Source organism: Phalacrocorax carbo, chromosome 19 (genome assembly GCF_963921805.1).
Source record: "Phalacrocorax carbo chromosome 19, bPhaCar2.1, whole genome shotgun sequence".
Lineage (NCBI taxonomy): Eukaryota > Metazoa > Chordata > Aves > Suliformes > Phalacrocoracidae > Phalacrocorax > Phalacrocorax carbo.
In genome coordinates this window covers 3,480,495-3,502,362 of record NC_087531.1, presented here as the reverse complement: position 1 = coordinate 3,502,362, position 21,868 = coordinate 3,480,495, and the positions used below count along the sequence as shown (strand labels likewise).

Genomic DNA, 21,868 nt, shown 5'->3' with positions numbered 1-21,868 from the left:
TGACATTTGCGTGCAAATTGGAGCTTAAATGTCACTGTGAAGCTGCTGTCGTTGTACCCTGGCAGCGGCAGGCAAGATCCTCCTATCTTGCTGCAATATGAGTCCCTGGTGACACCAAGTTTCTCCAGGCTGTTAGCACCTGCGGGCATATAAAAGCTACCAGCAGCAAAGAGGCTGTAATGAATGGGTATAGTGTTCTTTTACAGTCTCGAAAAGGAGTGGAAGAAGGGGCTGAATCTGCAACGTTCAGCTATAGTCTTAATGTGAATTTTTAAAAATCTTTCCAAGATGCCAGGAGATGTGTTGTTTCCCCAGCATACCTGACTCTTAGTCTCCCTCTTTTAGGCAGATGCACAAGGATCTCTTACGGTACCTCTGTTAAACAAGCCTGATCTCAAGAAACCTATTTCTGGATTGTGAATGGAATGTGACACACTCTCATTTTACATACTGTCAATTTTTTCCTTCATCTTCAGTAGTTCATCAAAACTGGTTTTATTCGGTCCCCATCTCCAGTAGATGGTGCCACCAGCACGGGAGAAGCACTTTCCTTTGTCCATACAGTGCAGTGACCACCAGCAGAGCCGGTGTGGTCTTCAGTGTGGCAGTTTCAGCACATCAGCACACAAGCGTTGGCTGCTCTGAGTTGCACGAGCAGCTGACCTGAGGTTTGCATTAGGGTCATGCAACTGCAGCTGTCTCCGACAGCTCCTTTCGTGCCTGCGTGTTATTGGTTCTGCCTCATCTGTCTTCTGCTTGTTTTTTGTTCCAAGCCCAGAATAGAGGGTTATCGCTTTCAAAAAGTAGAAATAAGAACAGATTACCTTGAAAAGAGAAGCTCCTTACAGCATGAAAATAATGGCTGTTCCTTAAACTCTCACATTGTGAGCAAAAGGCAGGGAACAGATGCTAAATGAATATACACTAAGTATTCGTAGCCCAGTCTAAACTGTTTTTCTTCTATGCATCTTAGGCACTTCATGTTGTTGCTTGGGGTTTTTTCGTTGGTCTGTCTTTGGTGTGTTTTTTTTTTTTCAGTGTGTTTTGGGTGTTTTTTGAGTGTTGTAGATATGATATATGGATATCCACATGCAGTATATTATAAGGATGGTAAACTCATTGCATGAAGCTGTTGCCTCATCTTTACCACACAGTACTTTTTCCTTATGTCCTTATGTTTGATGTTGTTTCTGTGGGAAACATGGATTGCAGAGTAGAGAAACAAACCTTGAAACAGTAAAACCCGAAGCACCTATGTGTAACATCTTTGTGCGAAGAGGTTAAGAATCATAAAGAAGTGGAAATCATAGATGGAAAATTTTACCTGGCAAGTATCAGATCTTAGAAGTTCTTGGTAGCTTTTGTTTCTGTCTGTTCTTCTGAGAACTTTGGGGAGAAGCTGGCGAACACCTAATATTCCCCTAAGAAGGGGTTTCAGTTGTTGAAGAGTTCAGTCACTGCTGCTTATAATAGGAGTAGAGAAGAGAAATCATTAAATCTTCTCGTAAAGGAGCTCAAGTATTCTTGGTTAAAAATCAAAGCAGGAACATGCTCTGCACCTGGATGGCTTTTGGTTTGTTTGCCTTTTTTTTTTTTTTAAAAATAAAAGGTACTTTTACCTCACTTAAAAAGGGGGGGGAGGATTTTTTCATCCAGCCGTTCTGTGTTTGTATAGTTCTTTTATAGTAACTAGTTGAATAAACCTTACATGGTGGGGGGAAAATGAGGATTTTGAGGACAGACCATGTTTTAGGCAAAACGTTTTCCCGTTTAGCTGAGTTTTCTTATATAGATGACAGTGTGTAACACAAAACTAGATGTATTGTGACAGGATGCCACTGCTGGTTTGGCAGGCCCCACTGCTGTTCCCTTAAGCATAAGGCAAGAGTATGCCACTTGCCCAAGTCATTTCTTCCTCGTTCTTCACTATGACAGCTGCTGTTAATGGGTTTTCTCTTCTGTGAACAAGCATTGGCTTCTGAGGAGTCAATGTGAATACCCCTTTGAGCAGGCCTGGAACTTTCCAGGTACCCCGAGCAATTGCCTGTCATCTAGCTGCGATTGCAGTCATCCCAGAGCTCAGCTGGGGGAGCTCTTGGACTTCAGTGATGAAATTCCAGTGGTGCAGCCTGGCTTTACTCAAAGATGGCTAAAATGTTAGTTCTGTTTTTCTGGTGCTACCTCTGTGGAAATTTCCCAGCTTCCTTCATCCTTTTTATAGACTCTTTGACTCTGACAGTGATCATCTTAGAAGCACCTCAGGGAATAGCAGGAGTGTGGAGAGTTACAAAGTCTACCAGTTTGGGGTTGAGCTCTAAAATAAGAGGCAGAGTTATTGTTTGGCTGTCAGAGGTATTTATATAGTGAAACCAAGGACTCTGTATATTGGTAGTATTCTGCCTCAAAATTGTCTGTTAAAAACCATAACTCGTTCTTTGTGTCTGTCGTGGTTTAGCCGGCAGCTCAGCCCCACACAGTCGCTCGCTCACTCCCCCACCGGTAGATGGGGGAGAGAATCAGAAGAGTAACGCTTGTGGGTTGGGATAAGAACAGTTTAATAATAAAAATTAAAAGAAACAACAACAGAAATGCAATGTAAAGGAGAACAAGGGGAGGCGCAAAGCCGCGGGGGAGGGGGGAACGGAGGGGAGAGGGGGAACGAACCGCCGAAACAAACCGCACGTACCACAGCCGCTTACCGCCCGCCGACCCGACGCCACACTGCTCCAGAGCTGCAAACTGCCTTCCCTTCATATACTGGTCATGGAGTCACATGGTATGGAATGAACATGCCATTGGCCAGTCAGGGTCAGCCGCCCCCACCATGGCCCTGCCCCCCCCCCCCGCCACGCGGAGCGCGGGAAGCTGGAAAGGTAGCCGACCCCCACGGTGAGGAGAATTAACCCCTTCTCAGCCAAAACCAGCACATTCTCCACCCTTGATTCCATACCATTTACACCATGCCCAGGTCCCATACGATGCAATACAACTGTACCAACCACCACCCCTCCCCTTCCCATCCTTCAACATAATACACAGACATCATTCCCTTAGTTCAGGGACCTTCCCTGTAAAATGTCCACTAAAATGTCCATTGAGTTCACCCAGTCCATGACTCTGGGCTCCATCTGTTGTATCAGTCTTTCAGGGTGGGAGAGATGGTGCGTGTGGCGTTGGGTTGCTGCATACCGAGTCAGTCATCGTTCCATCACTGCTGCACTTTGCTTGTTTCACAGTTTATCTTCCATGGGTTGGGAGGCTCGTACTCTGATATCATTGATACAACACAGAGGTGACACACAATATTATATAGCAGTTCACATTGTGCCATTCAGTTCATTGACTGTTTTTACCCAAAATCAAATCCCCTTGAGGCACACATTGGATTTCTCCATCCTCCCACATCACCCACCAAGTGCACCCAGGTCCTTGAGCAAAAGCAATCCCACGAATGGGTTTGCCTTTGCCTGAGGCAGGAAGAACCCAGACTGTCTTGCCCAGCATACTTTTTGTGTGCACTACAGGGACTCTATCCCCTTCCACAGTATGTAGGATTTCTGACTGGGCAGGGCCAGCTCGGTTGGCAGATCCCCTCATGTTGACTAACCACGTGGCTTTTGCTAAATGTGTATCCCAGTGCTTGAATGTCCCACCCCCCATTGCTCTCAGTGTAGTTTTTAACAGTCCATTCTACCGTTCAATTTTCCCAGAGGCTGGTGCGTGATAGGGGATGCGATACACCCACTCAATGCCGTGCTCTTTGGCCCAGGTGTCTATGAGGTTATTTTGGAAATGAGTCCCATTGTCTGACTCAATTCTCTCTGGGGTGCCATGTCGCCACAGGACTTGTTTCTCAAGACCCAGGATAGTGTTCCGGGCAGTGGTGTGGGGGACAGGATATGTTTCCAGCCAACCAGTCATTGTTTCTACCATTGTAAGCACATGGCGCTTGCCTTGGCAGGTTTGTGGGAGTGTGATATAGTCAATTTGCCAGGCCTCCCCATATTTATATTTCAGCCATCATCCCCCATACCACAGAGGCTTTACCTGCTTCGCTTGCTTGATTGCAGTGCATGTGTCACATTCGTGGATAACCTGCGCAATAACGTCCATGGTCAAGTCCACCCCTCGATCACGAGCCCACCTGTATGTTGCATTTCTCCCTTGATGGCCTGAGGTGTCATGGGCCCACTGAGCTAGAAATAGTTCACCCTTATGCTGCCAGTCCAGATCCACCTCAGCCACTTCAATCTTGGCAGCCTGATCCACCTGCTGGTTGTTTCGATGTTCTTCAGTGGCCCGACTCTTGGGGACGTGAGCATCCACATGATGTACCTTTATAACCCGTTTCTCTATCCGGGCAGCAATATCTTGCCACAATGTGACAGCCCAGATGGGTTTGCCTCTGCGCTGCCAGTTGCTTTGCTTCCACTGCTGCAGCCAGCCCCACAGGGCATTTGCCACCATCCAGGAGTCAGTATAGAGATAGAGCACTGGCCACTTTTCCCGTTCAGCAATGTCTAAGGCCAGCTGGATGGCCTTTACCTCTGCAAACTGGCTCAATTCACCTTCTCCTTCAGCAGTTTCTGCTACTTGTTGTGTAGAACTCCATACAGCAGCCTTCCATCTCTGGTGCTTTCCCACAAAGCGACAGGACCCATCAGTGAACAGGGCATACTGCTTTTCATCTTCTGGCAGTTTGTTACACAGTGGGGCTTCTTCAGCACGTGTCACCTCCTCCTCTGGTGATATTCCAAAGTCTTTGCCTTCTGGCCAGTCCATAATCACTTCCAAGATTCCTGGGTGACTGGGGTTTCCTACTCAAGCCCGCTGGGTGATCCGTGCAACCCATTTACTCCACGTAGCATCAGTTGCATGGTGTGTGGAGGGGATGTTTCCTTTGAACATCCAGCCCAGCACTGGCAGTCGGGGTGCCAGGAGCAGCTGTGCCTCAGTACCAACCACTTCTGAAGCAGCTTGGACCCCTTCATATGCTGCCAATATCTCTTTTTCAGTTGGAGTATAGCGGGCTTCAGACCCTCTGTATCCCTGACTCCAAAACCCTAGGGGTCAACCCCGGGTCTCCCCATGTGCTTTCTGCCAGAGGCTCCTGGTAGGGCCATTCTCCCCGGCTGCAGTGTAGAGCACATTTTTTACATCTTGTCCAGCCCAGACTGGCCCAAGAGCTACTGCATGAACTATTTCTCATTTAATCTGTTCAAAGGCTTGTCGTTGCTCAAGGGCCCCATTTGAAACCATTCTTCTTCCGGGTCACTTGATAGAGAGGGCTTACGATCAGACTGTAATTTGGAATATGCATTCTCCAAAAACCCACAACGCCCAAGAAAGCTTGTGTTTCCTTTTTGCTAGTTGGTGGAGACATGGCTGCTATTTTGTTGATCACATCCATGGGGATCTGACGACGACCATCTTGCCATTTGATTCCTAAGAACTGGATTTCTCGTGCGGGTCCCTTCACCTTACTTTGTTTTATGGCAAAACCAGCTTTCAGGAGGATTTGGACTATTTTCTCTCCTTTCTCAAAAACTTCTTCCACTGTGTTGCCCCACACAATGATGTCATCAATGTACTGAAGGTGTTCTGGAGCTTCTCCCTGTTCCAGTACAGTCTGAATCAGTCCATGGCAAATGGTAGGACTGTCTTTCCACCCCTGGGGCAGTCGATTCCAGGTATACTGGATGCCCCTCCATGTGAAAGCAAACTGTGGCCTGCACATTGCTGCCAGAGGGATTGAGAAGAATGCATTAGCAATATCAGTTGTGGCATACCACTTGGCTGCCTTTGACTCCAGTTCGTATTGAAGTTCTAGCATGTCTGGCACAGCAGCACTCAACGGTGCAGTGGCTTCATTCAGGCCACGATAGCCTACTGTTAGTCTCCACTCTCCATTAGACTTCTGCACTGGCCATATGGGACTGTTAAAGGGTGAGTGGGTCTTACTGATGACTCCTTGGCTCCTCAGTTGGTGAATGAACTCATGGATGGGGATCAGAGAGTTTCTGTTGGTGCGATATTGCTGCTGATGCACTGTTGTGGTGGCGATTGGCACCTGTTGTACTTTGACCTTCAGCAACCCCACAACAGAAGGGTCCTTCGAGAGACCGGGCAAGGTAGACAGCTGTTCAGTTTCCTCCGTCTCCAAGGCAGCTACACCAAAAGCCCACTTGTACCCTTTTGGGTCCTTGAAATACCCTCTCCTGAGGTAGTCTATGCCAAGGATGCACAGAGCCTCTGGGCCAGTCACAATGGGGTGCTTTTGCCACTCATTGCCAGTGAGGCTCACTTTGGCCTCCAATACAGTTAGCTCTTGGGATCCCCCTGTCACTCCAGCAATGCTGATGGGTTCTGCCCCTATATAGTTTGATGGCATTAAGGTGCACTGTGCGCCGGTGTCCACTAAAGCTTTATACTCCTGTGGGTTGGACATGCCAGCCAATCGGATCCATGCAGTCCAGTAAGCCCGGTTATCCCTTTCCTCCACCCGGCTGGAGGCAGGGCCCCTCTAGTCTTGATCATGGCAGTCACAACTCACTTCCTGTGAATGTGAATCAGGAGTCCCTCTATTACACTTAGAAATAAAATCAGCACTTCTACTCCTCTGTCTGGGGACCTGCTCACTGGAAACTGGAGCAGCAGCTTTCCTGGAAGAGCCTCCCTGAGTGACTGTTCTTCCTTGCAGTTCATGCACTCGTGCCTGTAGGGTCGAGGTAGGCTTGCTATCCCGCCTCCTCATGTCCTCTCCGTGGTCACGCAGGTAGAACCATAGGGTGGCCCGTGGTGTGTATCCCCTTCTTTGAGCCAAAGGACGCTTATTCCTAACAGTTGAGACACTACTCTGTCGAGGTGGGGAGTAGGACAGATCATCTTTGAGTTGCTGGACCTCTTGGGATAGTTTCTCCACAGCAGAGACGAGCGAGGAAGAGATATTTGTGTCGTAATCCCGGAGTCTATCAATCACCTCTGCCACCGTTGGTGTCTCGTCATCTTTCCAGGACATCACTGCCAATGAGTTTGCATGCAAAGATGGTGCGCTCCGTACAAACTAACGCCACATGGGTCATGTGCACTCGGCTTCATCTGGATCTTTGGATGACCGTTGATTGTACAGGTCACCATAAATCACAGCTAATTTCCTTAGATACTGGATGCCTTTCTCCATAGTTGTCCATTTTCCTGGGCGATATGTAACATCTTCTTTAAAGGGATACCTTTCCTTTACTCCGGACAGGAGTCGCCTCCAGAGGCTGAGGGCTTGTGTTTTTTTTCCAATTGCTTTGTCAACGCCCCCTTCCCCAGAAAGGGATCCCAGTTGTTTGGCTTCTTTTCCCTCTAGTTCCAGGCTACTGGCCCCATTATCCCAGCATCGGAGCAGCCAGGTGGCAATGTGCTCACCTGAATGAGGGCTATAATCTTTTCGCATATCTCGCAACTTGCTCAAGGACAGGGATCGGGTGGTCTCTATTTCATTTATGACTTCTTCCTCCTCTCCCCGTGATGGCCCTGGTTCTTCATCATCCCGTTCTAAACGGGTTGATGTCCGCTTCCAATATTTCATCTTGTGTATTGGGGCAACTGATACGGGTTTATTTTCTGAGCCAGCTCCAGTACTTGTTGTGGGGGTTTGAGTGGCTGCAGTGCCTGTTGTCAGGGCTGGATTGTCTACAGTGCCAGTCACTTTGCATTTCAATCCAGAGACATTCTCTTCCCCCTGGGGGCACTGAATACTGTTGAGCAGGGCTCGGTATGCATGGGTCAGACCCCAGCATGTTGCAGTTATCTCTGTCTCTCTGGAGTTCCCAGTGTAACAACATACTTTCTCCAGATATTCTACTAATTTTTTAGGATTCTGCACTTGTTCGGGGGTGAAACTCCAAAACACTGGGGGTGCCCACTGCCCTAGGTATTTGCCCATGCTATCCCACATGCCCTGCCACTCATAACTATCAAGCCTCGGGGCAGATTTCTGGGTGATATTCTTAAGTTGCTTAGTGAAAAGCAAAACAACATGCCCAAAAACTAACAATAAGTGCACCTTAACCACCCAAGGATGTTGTAACAAAGGCACAGACATCATAGAACAAAGTTGCAAAGGTACTATTCTGTATTTCCTCCATATAATTATACCTCCTCTCAGAGGAGGAGGTATAATTGCTAATTGCCTCAACAAGGTGCTATCTGAAGTACAGTAAGGGTTCCAGCAAAAACCCCCAAATACCAGATAAAGCTGAAAACGAGTGTTTGTATAACAAATCTTGTAGGCAAAACGTTACAAATCACAGCAGAACACAGCAGACTAAACAAACCAACACCGATCTTTAACACCAACTGCAAAAAGGACAATATGGTGCTGTGACCAGCAGCTGTTATCATCTCCAACCCCTGAGCCCCACGTTGGGCGCCAAAAAGACTGTTGTGGTTAAGCCGGCAGCTCGGCCCCACACAGTCGCTCGCTCACTCCCCCACCGGTAGATGGGGAGAGAATCAGAAGGGTAACGCTCGTGGGTTGGGATAAGAACAGTTTAATAATTAAAATTAAAAGAAACAACAACAGAAATGCAATGTAAAGGAGAACGATGAGAGATGCAAAGCAGGAGGGGAGACAAACCGCACATACCACAGCCACCCACCAACCCGACACTGCACTACTACTGAGCCATAAACTGCCCCCCCTCAATATACTGGTCATGGTGTCACGTGGTATGGAATGAACCTGCCATTGGCCAGTTGGGGTCAGCCGCCCCCACCATGGCCCCGCCCCTCCCACCCCCCCCCCCCACCCCGCCCCGCGGCAGAGCGCGGGAAGCTGGAAAGGTAGCCGACCCCCACAGTGAGGAGAATTAACCCCTTCTCAGCCAAAACCAGCACAGCGTCTCATAAATGATCTTAGTCTACTGTAATCCAGGCTGTGCAAACAAAGCCCTGCTTTGCAGGGTAGCGTGTAGGAGCAGTGAGAAGCCACCAGCTCCATTTCCTAATGAAGGCAAGGTGAGAAGGAAATCGAGCTGATTGATGTTGCTTCCCAGACCTCATTCAAGTGGGTTCTATGGGAAATCTCTATGTTTATTTGCTGTGGAAGACGTAAAGTATCTTCTCAGGGAGGTCTGGATGGTATGTTCAGACCATGTGAATCCATCTCAGTGGACAAAGATAAGCTGAGAAAGGAATCTGTCTCATGGGTCAGGGATGATGGTTACTGAAGTATGATTTTATGTGTCTTTCATTTCTGCATTTAAAATTTTGGGTTATACCTCTTAGAAAAGAGGTGCTTTGGGGACTCTTGGGATTAGAGTTAAAATAAATGTCTGGTTCAACAAACTGAAGATGGCTTCTTTGTACAACCTAATGAGCGTCTGCTTGGTCATACAGCTCCTTGATTAATGTGTGTCTCTGTCACTGCAGAGAAGTCCTGCTGCCAGCACTTTCTTTTCCATAAGCAGAGGGAACAGGCTGCAGCAGTGTGAGTTGTCTACACAGAGTTGTGTCACTGGGGATGCAGGTTAAAAAAATCGTTCAGCGCTAAGTGAAGTACTTGAGCAATAAAGGGTCATCCAGCGATGAGGGAGAAGAGCGGGGGTAATGGAAGGCAGCTTTTTCCTGCTTCTAGTCTCATGACATGATTTATCTACGCCTGTAGATTGCAATGCATTTATTTCTTAAATTCTGTCTCGTTGTACCAAGAAGGAGCAGTTATATGTCTTCAGCCATTATGATTGCTGCTGCTAAGATATCCCTGCTGCTCCTTTTGGGTTCTACTTGCCTCCTATCGAAGGTGATTATCTTTTCTGATGGGCTGTTTCTCAGGTGCATGCATCTGTTCTACATTGTAGTCACACTGTTGTTGGTTTTAGCTGGGAAATCAGTCTGACAGACCAAAGAGGTATATGGAAGGCGTGGGCACTTCCCATCAAACATACAAGGAATTGGGAGCCATTGTGTAACTTCATGTTAAGCTTCTCAGGCAGGGAGCTGCCAGATTGAGGCTCTTGCTTGCTTGTTTCCCAAATTACAATAAAACGTCCCTCTCTCATTAGTAGTTTAATTACAGCCTTTTCATAGTCTGTCTTCAGTGTTGTCAAAAGTTTGAATGTACTTCATTTTGCAGCCCTATATTAAACCTCTTGTGGTAGGAGTTTTTACTGTATCAATTATACATATTATGTATAATTACCTTATACATTCATATGCTGAGATCTAAAATAGAGCATATTGTCAAACGATGCTAACAGAAGACTGATTTTTATTTTTTTTTATAATGACAGAAGCAACAAAACTGAATGCCAAGCCTCATACTTCATGGTTGTTATGGCATTTTGAGGAACGTATGCATCTCAGCCCTTGCAATTTCAAAAGCGTATTTTTAAACCCTGCAATACTCCATCGCTTCGTTTCACCTCTGTAAGAATGTGCAGTACCTACCTTGAGGGCTTCCTGTGGTGGGGAAGTGCTGAAGGAAACTTTAAATCTCAGTAATGTGAATTTGATAGATACACTGTGGAAGTGTGATGTCTCTGTCTTTTGTCAACACTGTATCTCCTGACTGGGTAATAAGTTTATTTTTCTCAGATATTTTGTGACTGCTCTTGCTATATAGCAACACTATGTAATGTACCTCCTCTAAGTACTATGGGGATGTTATACTGTGTTCTTTCTCTCAGAAACTGCAGGTGTTAAACCAGAGTGACACTGAGGATGGTAATTGATTTTTATAAAATGTCCCTGTTTCCTTATCATGATGGATGTTTAATCCCTTTAATTAAAATAGGGAGCCAGCTTTAGCTGTTAAGTTACATGGTCTCCTCTCCAAAATGTTCCCTTGCTGGAAGTGGATCATGCCTAATCTGTTTGGCTTTGATATCACAAAGTACACGTTATGCCAGAACAGCAGTTTATGTGGAATTAAGGACAAATTACTAAATTATTTAAAATAAGATGATTAGTTGAAAGCACATACAGTTACATTTTAAAAAACACTTCTGGAATTCTGTCTTGTAAAAGTCTTAAGACTGCTTACTTGGAGATACATAGAGTTACCTGAAAACTTTCAAGTATTTTTAGAATTTCTGCTTTCTTTCCTTGGGGTGTCTAGCGAGGTTCCCCGTGTAGGGTAAGTCTGTCTGTAGGAGTTGAGAAAAACAAGTCCACAGGAGGACTTGCTTGTAACATCTACAGCTTAATAAATTTGTACTATCTGTAACTGATGCCACTATCAATAGGGAAGCCTTACATTTTCTAACAGTGATATGATGAGGAGATTTAAAGCAAGACATGATTGTTCCCCCGGGAGAGGATTGTAAAAGGAGCCCACTTTATTCTTGGCTAAAAGCATATACTAAAGCAGCTGCAGATACAAAGTGCTGAGGATCTCACTGCTGATTTTATTTTTCATTGTTGTCTTAGGGAGCATTGCAGCTGTCTTAGTCAGAACTCTTGTCCTATTCTCCCCCAGGATAGAAAATGTTAATCCCTGGAAAACTATCCTGGAGAAAGAAAATGACCTAATACAGTCATGGAGCTTAACTCTTCCAGCTTCTCTCCTTCATCCTTTTCAGTGCAGGATGCTGGGTCCTTATCCCCATTTCCCCCATGTGGTATTCTGCACCATCTCTCTGCTTTAACACTCTCACATATGTTGCAGTTTGTTGTGAGCTTGATGTAATCTCATTTAAAGCAGCTGGGTTTAATGTTTGATACTGAATTGTATGGCAACGGGGGGGGAAGGGCACTTGTCCCTTGCATCATTTATTGCCTTCTAACTATTACATTCCCTTAGGGGGCCATCGCACAAGGCGGTTGAATTGCTGAATTGATCAGATGTGATTATAAGTCTTGATTATTGGGATCTCAGTAACCCTTGCACCCTGGAGATCCTCCGAGTTTCTTAAAGCTAGATTAGCTGGAATCGCATATGTGTTTTGCCCTTGAGGGAACTGAGGACTCTGTATTTGTTACACTATGACTTTGCATTTTGCTCCATACAGAGAGTTTTTTTCCTTAGTTTTACTTTTCCTATTTCTTGGCATTAGGCAAAATCCAGAATAAGATTCTGCAGCCTTTCCTCCCTTGATCCCCAAGGTCTGCATCAGCCTTCCATGTGAAGTGTGTGGGGTTGCCTCGCTCTTAAATGTGTGCACACATTTGCAGCTTGTGTGTTCCACTCCTGACAGCAGAGATTTATAGGCTTGTTGGGGTGGAGTGGGGGAGAAAGGAGGGGCAGGGAAGGCCATTTGGCCGTGATGGGCTCCTTGCAGCTCACAAATTTCCTTCCTGTCTCTATCCCATGTAATCTGTTTTACAGCTCTGCAGTTCTGGATGGAGAAAGAGTAGAATTTATGGTGATGGTTGATTTATAGATTAACTGCAACGCCATTTGCTCTCAGGCAGATTTGGCAAAGCAAGACCCTTTTCTGTTGATAAAAGGGACAGAGGAAGGAACAGCGATATTCATTAAAAGAAATAAAAGGAAAGTGAGATAAAGTATGGCCAGGCAGACCAGCTTTTTACTCTTCTACCTCTCCCAAAACTGTTAGGTGAAAGCTGCTTTGGAACAGGCTTTCTGTGTTGAGAACCTGTGTGCATGTTGATTTGCCCTGAGATTTGTGAAAGGAGCAATACATTGAGATGCAGAGTTGCATCCCCCTGTAATTCACTGATAAATGAGAGCAGTGCAGTGGTGAGTTATTAATACAGCCTTTCAAGCTTCATATACCGCAGTCATTAGTTAATCAATACAAATCACATTATACTTCTAATATTCAAACAAGCCTTTCTCCAGGCTCCCCTCAGGTCTGAGGGGTACTGTTTGTCCTGGAGATGTTGCTGTGGGTGAAGGATGATGTAAATCTCATTAGGGAGGGAGCACTGCTAGCTGATAGTCTGCTTTAAAAATCCAAGGGATCGGCGTATTGTCCAGAGACTAAATCTTGGGTGACTTGAGTGGTCTTAATGTGGTTAAGTCCTCAAACCAAACTGCATTAAGAGTTATGAGCTCTAACTTGTGTTATGTGGATTATCTTCCCAATCAAATGCCTGCAATTAGAATAGTGGAGATTTTTCTTTTTAATAGGCTTAGATTTTTGTTGTGTTTTATTATGCTGTTGTAGAAAGATTATTAAAAGATAATTTTTCCGATGCAGAGGAGGCATGGTGTTCTGGGGAGGTAGGACTCGTGTGTTGCCTTCATTCACCCTCATCTAACTTTGAGAGAAAATGCCATAAAGATAAGCCAGACTCTTGGACTGATGGCATCAGCTACGGAACTTGTCTGAGGAGGGACTGTTGCTCCTTAAGAAAACAGATGAAATGACCTCAGCCAGCCAGGTGGCCGCTCGTACCCTTGCGGTCTGCCTCCTCCTTTTACTCAGCTCTGTTCTATATATGCACTTCCCCTTCCAAAGTCCTATTCTGTCTGTTTCTTAGTCTTGTGTAAATCCACTGCAGAAGACGTGGTATTAGTGCGTACTTTGCTGCCATTTTAGTTTTCAGTTTGTGCTTTTTATGTCTGTCTTTACTGGGCCTGTTTAATTAGTTTGTTGAAATGATAAACTCTTAGAAGTTGGGTTTCATCTGCGAGTTGAACCTCACCTAGCAATGTGGAGATCCTTCCGATCTATGGCTGTCTCTGTACCTTTCCATAATGATCTTGGAAGGTGGTGATGCTGATCTGTGATCACATCCTCGTTTTTACAGCAGTGTCTTCAAGTGGGCTCCTACTCCACTGACACGGTGTTTAATGTGTGCACTGCTGTTTCCACCAGCACTAATAATTCATCACAGCTCAGTAGTCTCAGTCTGGATTGAGAGAAGCATGTCTTTGATCCAAGAAGGCTCTCGCTGCAACTCATTCTTGCGTTTTGAAAGTGTCTGCTCAAAGCTCAGGCCTGATTTGAAATGAAGATCTATGGAAGTCTGACAGGATCACAGACTGGTTTTAATAACTGAGGCTTTTGAAAAATGCACTCTGCCACTGAGACAAGATGGGAGGGAGATGTGCTTCCATGCTTCATAGAACTCCTTCAGCCTGATCTGACTTGGGCCCTGTGGGAGGATGAGCTTGCAAATTCTGCCTTGGCGTGGTGCTGAAAGGAGGGGTTGGAAAGACCAGAAGGAACCAACAGTGGTACTGCAGAGCTTTGTCTTTATTCACGTTTTGTTAACACATTGGCAGAAATCAGCAGGGATTTTTTTCTTTACTCAGCAGAGAAAATTGATGTTGGGTGATGCCAAGTGCAGTACAAGTGTAGTTTAAAATAGCAGAAGCCTGTAGTAATGACAGTTCTTAAATAGCACTCTGCATAGTCTGAGTGCTGTGCAATTGTTAACTAGTTAACATTCTAAGTAATATATATGCTGGGTTTTTATCCACTTCATTTCTAACTGGCCAATCAATGTGACAAAGGGGATCAAGTAGAAGAAATAAAGGAAACTTTACAAACTGGCACTGATCTTTATCAAATCTTAGCTATAACACTTCGAGCTTTGATGCTGACAAGAGCATAGGCGTAGCTTCAAAGTAGCAGCTGTGGTTTGAACCAGTGCAGCTGGATGGATGAGGAGCATTAAACCTTTGGAACGCTTTCCCCCCCTTCAAAAAAGAAAAGAGTGTGCTTGTGTAGAGGCATTGCACCTCTAGCACAAGGGGCTTCCTAATCCAAAAATATCTTTATTTACTAGTGAGCAGATTTCTTTTGTTCTGCTCTAGGCAATTATCCACTGTTTTTCCAAACGCGGTAAACAGGAGTGTGTGTGTGCCTGTGCCCAGTAAAGGAGGCAACTCTCACAGGCCAGCTGGTACAAGGTAGGAACATCTGTGATCTCCCCTGGTTACCTTTTTTTCCTCCTTGTTTGATTTGCAGTGAGGTATTTTTTTTCAGAATATAAGATCTCTGAAGCATAATCTTTGCTTTTCTTTATATGCACACAGTATCCACTACAAAAAGCAACCAGTAATTAATAGTCTGATTGCCAGTTTTGGAAAATAAATCTGATGTGAACAGGTTCTTCAAAACAAATAACAGAGAATGGCAAGGGGATGAATATTGTAGTCATTCATCTCTGTTGAATTGTACTCTAATTATCTTCTTGGCCAAACTGAGTGAATAAATGATTTAATAATGTTTTTCCCAAAACACCTTTTCTTAGTAAAATACCCCCTTCATAGTGCTCATTCACTGCATGCAGAAGCAGGCTATGGGTTTATTTTGTACGCGTGGAAGGAGAGTCACTCCAATGTGATTTGTAATTCTGTGCTTTGTGCCTGGCATTTGTCGCTGTGAAGCTAACTGGACTGGTACATTGATAATCTTTCCAAGAGCAGATGGTTGTTCTTATTAAGCTCTCTGTTTTAAAATAGTATTTTAAAAATGCATTTGAATTCTGGAAAAATCTCCTTCTTGTATTCATCGAGTTTTGGGTTCGTGAAACACTCTGAAAGTAGCCAATTGCTCAGTTGTTTTGTGCCAATCTTGTAGTTACGAGTTCAGGTGCACCTCTTGAAAATTCATATTGCTTTAAAAATCAGAATTTTAAAAAGCTGCTGTCTAATGTTGCTTCTTGAAACTAATACCTCTTTTAATGCTATTTCTAGCTCATGGCAACCTTAAGGGTGAAAGAGTCTTTTAGCAATACGTGATTGGCACAAGTCAGGTTTGACTTTCATCTTCCTACAGTCAATCCATAAGGATTTGATCCCCGCTCCAGAGTGACCTGAGAGATTCTGCCCATCGTTACTGGAAGACAAACGGCGAGTTTGCAGTTGCACAAGCTTTAGTTTCTTAAGGGAAGAAGGAAGTTTCTCATTTGCTTACTGCTCTGGTAGCCTTCAGAATCGCTTGCTGTTTGTTCATATCAAACTTGGTGATGGGATTGATAATTAGGCAGCTATGCGCATGGAAAAGAGATCTACGGAGGGAGGTGGGCCCTGTGGTGCAAGTGCTGAGACTGCTTGCTGTTACCCAGGGCCTTTCTGAGCAGGTCTTGTCCTGATTTTCTTCCTCTACTGGTTCCCAAAGGACTGTATTTGAGCAGCTGTCTGCTGAGCTCATTTTAATCCGAGCTTTAGAAGACAGGTTGATTTGGTATGTTTGTGTGGCTGTAATCTTGTTCTGTCATTACCTATTCACTCCTTATTATGGCTGTTTGCACAGATACTCCCCAGCCTCTGTGTTTATCTTTCTCCCAATGTGTATTTCAATAAAAATGTCGTTATTTGAAATAATTGACTCTGCTGGTTAAAGATACTGAATTCCATCATCTATTGTCCTGTAAAATGATCCATTAAAGATAAAAGTGCAGACACTCGATAAAGGTTCTTTCCTAGGAACAAGGAGCGCTCTGATCTTCGAACGATCTTATCTCCAGAGCATGTGTTTGCATTCTTGATGTAAAGGAGCCCCAACAGAAGGGGACTGACAGGGAGGCCGGAGATTTTCCTTTCCAAACGGCGATCTTGAGAAGGGAAGCTGAATACTTACAGCAAATTCTCTGTGGGGTAACCTCAGATATTGATGAGGAGAAGAAGAAAGGGAGTTGATTTTTGTCTTTTAACAAACTGAGAGGGAGAGAGGGCTGAAGGGAGGTTAAACATGGGGGGAAGTAAAGGTGAGGAAAAGAGCTGACCATGAAAGGGAGGGAGATAACAGTCCATTCTTCCTGTTGAAATGCCTTTTTCTTCTTCGTACAGGCTGCAAAACAGCTTAAAAATAGTGTGGAAAACCTACTTTGGTTGCTCTGAGCTTTCTTTGACACTGGTAGGAGATGTAGTCTTGTAAATACTTTACCTTGTAGAAAGATCAGGCCTTCGAAGCAGGATATGAACTTTGCAAATGAGGGACTACCCTGTATGTAGTGGTGGTTCTTAATGGCTTCTATTGCGTGATAAATATTCTTGATAGACTGAGGGCTTTCTTTGGAGGCATTGCTGCTGTCATGGGGGTTAAAGATGTTGAAGGTCAGGGTTCAGATTATGCATTTATGGACACACTTTGTCTTAGAGAGATTGAAATAAAAGCTTTTTATTCTGCCTGTCATGACTGAGAGTAGGTTGGCATTTGAATCTTCAAAGGGTCAGTATTCTTGGCACAACTAAATCTGCTTTGAAGACAGATAACTAACCCCCAGCTTGACACATGGTCTTGGGCGTTTTAAATGTGCTGTTCTCTTTGTTTCTGTTCCTTATTTCAGTAATTATAGCATGTTAAGCTGTGTGGGGCCTGTTTGGCCAGACCTTGTGCAGACACTGTGAAATTAACTTTCTTACCTTCTCACATGAATCGGACTGAAGTGACATTTCTGAAGCCTTGTGGTTGAACCTCCTCCTGCCCGTGGTGCCCAATCTCTAGCAGAGAGTGGGTGCATGAGATTTAGTAATCTAATCGCTGCTTAATTGCTCTGTGCTGGCGCAAGGAGAGGGTGACATGAGATGAGGTGGAGAGGCGAGGTGTTGTCGCAGATGCACAAAAGTTTTTTGGTAGTTAAAACTGTAGCAAGAAGAGGTCTTGGAAGCTTTGGGGGGAGGATGAACTAAGGGACAGGATGGTCTGGTCCTCTGCCAAAGCTCGTGATAGCTTCAGGTGAGAACAGCTCTTAAATGGAGAGAAGCCAGAGGAGGATTGCTTTTGTTATGGATAAAGTTTTTAGTAGCTTTGAGTGGCCAAGGAGATGACAAAATGGAATTGCACCCCCTTTGAAGAAGCAGCGGTGAGGGCAGAATCTGAGCTAGGCTGGAAAGTGCCTGAAGAGCACCTGATGCTGGAAACTGTCGCTGCCATAGTGTGCTTCCCCCTTATGTCATCTCTTAATGGCTTCTAAACTGGTCCTTGTATCCCAGGATGGTCTGCCTGCTCTTTTTTACTGACACACTCATTTAATTCTTAACTCAAAAGACATTTGCTTATTTATTTTCATTGTTCCTGATAATAATTCTAAGCCATTAGAGGGGAAAATTGTATTCAAAAATGCTGTTTCACACTTTGTTTGATGATTTAGAGCGATAGAAAATAGCACATTTGCTGGCTTTTATAGTCTGATAATTATCCGCATCCATCAAGCCATTCCAGGGGAACAAACAAAACACCAAGAAAATTACACTATTAGTGACATCTTTTATGGCAAATAGGAAGGATCTTTTTTTGTGTTAAGGATGAAAAGGGGCCTGGCCAGTTAATCATTTCCCTACAGTGGTAGTTTGCTTTTGTTACCATAGGTTTATCTGACACATTTGTAGCTTTGGGGCAAATACCTTCTGGATGCTGGTGTCTGGTAACTACAGTCAGAATCAGTTTTGAAGTACATTCAAGAACCCAGAAAACTACACTCATTTAGAGATCAGAAATGCTGGAATTAGGTTTCGTGAAACAAGTCTGGAAGTCTTTCAGGTAGAACAGCAAGTTCCATATTTCTAGAAGTGATACTTAACCCATTTCAGGGACCTGCTTTTGTTTTGGTAGAAAGAGTAGAAAAAGGTAATTTAAAAGGATCAGTATATTTCTTTCAGATTGTTGACTTTGGGGTAAGATGACATTTGAGTCATACAGCTATAACTTTTTTTTGTCTTGAGAATTTTTCTCCCTCTCTGTAAATCTTGTGTTCCTGGGCGAAGCAGCAAGACGTTATTCATGCTGTAATCCGACAAATTGCTGAGTGTCAGGTTTTCAGGTTAAGTTCGGCCCTTTGTCTTGGTCAACATTGCAAGGCTGACCCTTGGAAGTACATACTTAAGGCATTAGTCTCTTGGTTTGTTTGCAAGCCCAGTTTCTTGGAAGTTTGATCTATCTTACAACAGTTGCTGGTTTAGCACTATTTACGTAACTTTGCTTTTATTGGGAACCAGGTTGAACCAGAAGGGACAGATTCTGCACTTGAAGCAGTGGCTCAAGGTCAGCTTTTTTGACACTGTTGTGTTTTCTGTTGGCTGTTGCAGATGTCTTCTCTGCAGTAGTAGTAGTCTATAAAAAGATGGTTCTTAAGCAGGGCTATTACAGTACTTATGCTGCCACCACCTCTCCTTAATTTAGGCTGTTTGGGGCAATGGAAAATTCTTGTGCCATCCTCGCTGTGGTTAAAAGGAAGTATCTGCTCAAGGCTGGATCAAAGTTAGTCCTGCTCTACTCTTAGATTGGTTTTCTCCAGGCAGAGGGATGTCATGAAACTGCTTCTATCAATGGGGGTGAAGCAGTGGGCAGTTCTCAGTCTGGTAGTCTTGACACAGCCCAGTTCAAGATCTTTCAGGGGTAGCATAGTCTATTTTGGCCAAGTGATAGAAAAGTGGTATTTTGCTTGTTCTGTGGTGTGTGTGGTTTGTTGTGAGGGGTTCCCCCCTGCTCCCTTTTCTTTCCTTGCCTTTGTGGAACGTGTCTGTGCTATGATCTGAATCGGACAGGGAAGGGAAGCAGCTTCACACGTGTTTTGATTTTTTTTCCCCCCCTTTTTATCTTTTAAAGATTTTGATAGGGTGGATTTTGGTATTTCTCTAGAGGGAACCTACTACATTTAGTATTTGGGCTGGGGTACTAAAGGAAAAAGAACCATGCTCTTTGAAAAATGTGTTGAAAGTGATGCATATAGGAAAGGAAATTACTGGATATGCTTTACCATCTTTACCATGAATAATCTTGTCAGTTGTCTCTGGAATTCAAGATACTTTGCTGTGGATCTGAGCCCCAGCCTGTGGGTGCAAGAGGGATGGTAACAAATTGTACTGAATGACAGTATTTTGTCGGTTCCCCCTGCCAAGGATTTTTGTCCCCAGCAAGTTCCTGGCCATTTTTCATAGTTAAAGCAGGAGGTTGGTACCATAAGGTCGGACACAAAAGCCAGCCCTTCGTGGATGTTTATATGCTCAATAACAGTACTCCTTTGATTGTAGCAATTTCTAATCTTTCCCTGTCGCCCCCATTGTTATTCTACCTTGTAATCAATCATTTTATGTCTAGATTGAGCTAGCTAGCTCAATCTGTGCAACGCTCACAGAAGCCTTCTGTTTCTCTTACTGGTTTTAAATAGCAGCCCAAATTCTTTCTTTATTGCCTATCTTTATGTAAATCAGTCAGATTTGTGAGTGTAACTTAAAGCAGAATTTGACCTACTTTTAATTCTCTTCTGCAGTTAATTTTTTTAATTCCTAAGAATAAATGTATAAGGATGTATAGGTTCTGCTTCCTAAAAGACTGGCCCAGACAAAAAACTTAATTTCTAAAATTGGAGTCGGCTGTTACCAAGAGGCTGGTCTGTGGTAGGGTGTTCTGATTTGTATATTATTACATATAGTTCTTTTTCGTAAGCTGGAAATTCCTCCTCTCTTGCTGGTTTCTATCCAAGCAAGTCCTTTTTCTTTGTCTCTCCATGGACCGTTCTCTAAAGCTCAGCTTGGCTTTTTGCAGTCTGCAGTTTCAGATAACACAATAACCATGTTCCAATGCATTAAACTTTTAACATCCTCAAGATTCAATTAATCTTATCTTTACAACTCCCAATTACAGGCACTAATTAAGTGAAGGTTGCATTGTAGACTGGGGATATTACATTAATCATCAGCAGCCTTGTAGCCATAAATTAGTTCTTTCCCAATCCTTCAGCATTTTTCCCAGAAGGAATGGAATGTCTCATTTCCCTGTTTTAAGGGACATTAATCCCACAAAGGAGCTTTGGATTGGGATTAGTTTATGGGATCACATTTATGTAAGTGATGAATGGTCTTTGTAAAATGAAAGCTGCTAGCTTTGTCCCAGACAAATGAATTGTCTGATAATTATGCAATTTAAGGCACTGTCAAACTTTGGTCAGAGGATGTTGGGAGTCCATGACTGTATTTATTATTTTACAAGATTAGGTGCCACATAGTATTTTCCCTTAGATTTTTTTTTAAGAAGCCATCAGTTTAAATCGGCTTAATGTCTAAATCTTGAAGCATCCTATGTATGATTTCTGTCCTTTGTTATCCTCTCTAACCTGCCAGACCACAACAGATAAATTTTGGTTTTATACAAAAACAATAGAGGATGTGACTTCAACCTATTTCTCCTTACATTGTAGATAAACTTTAGACTTGAAAATTGAGAAGCTGAGCAAGGGGACTGGCTGCAAGTCCTCTAAAGTCAGGTGTATTTTGAGAGATCCTATCATAAGCAGAGCAATAGTGTTTACCTGTTGTTGAGATCGTGTGGTTGCCCACGACAATATCCTGTTTTCAGCTTGTTATAATGAGACATGATGGTTTTGACATCTTCATTGGAAATAACAAAAATAATGCATTTTTTATTATTCACATTGGGCAGAAGTTATAGCTGGCAATAAACTGTCACTCTCACAAATGTAAACTTTCAAAATTCCCTGTTACAAGGCATGGTACGAGTGCTGCATTTAATTTGATGCCATATGTAAACAATGTACAAAATTCCATTGACATTATTACGTGTGTCATCATGTTAACCGTGTTTAAGTGTTTCATGGTATTTCATTATCTCGTTACAACCCGAACACCTAAAATTGTCATCGCCCGATTTTTGCTTCCCTGAATACTGAGGCAGTACAACTTCAAAGCAGTAAAGTAACTTACAACTTTTGGGAAGAAAACCAACCATTTGAAACTTTCCTGATCTCTTAAAAGTAAACATCACACACAGTACAGTTTCTGCAACTCTTAGAACTCTTTTTGCAAGTTTTTTTCCCAGTTGTTTCTAACATGCGCGTTGCGTTAGGGCACGCACGCAGCAGTCGGCAGCGGCTGCACACACAAACGAGCTCAGTGGAAGGCTTCTGCGTCGTAGAAATGAACGGTCTTTGGCTTTCCTATAACCGAGTGTATTATCTCTTTGCTTGGCAAAACCATTTTAGAAGTAGGACTCTGCTGTTT

The 21,868-nt window shown here is 43.8% G+C and overlaps 1 protein-coding gene across 4 annotated transcripts in view; it reads left to right on the top strand.

Annotated features, from left to right (window-relative positions):
- Positions 1-21,868, top strand: part of KDM4B (lysine demethylase 4B) — a 109,090-nt gene that overhangs the window by 20,122 nt on the left and 67,100 nt on the right. Inside the window, exon 6 of one of the 4 annotated variants that reach the window (XM_064469610.1) lies at positions 346-1,522. The exons of the other annotated variants lie outside the window; for them this stretch is intronic. Within the exon in view, the coding sequence (XP_064325680.1) occupies positions 346-382 (37 nt within the window). The 3' untranslated portion in view covers positions 383-1,522. Of the gene's footprint in view, positions 1-345; positions 1,523-21,868 lie in introns of those variants that run through there. 4 annotated transcript variants of the gene reach the window in all.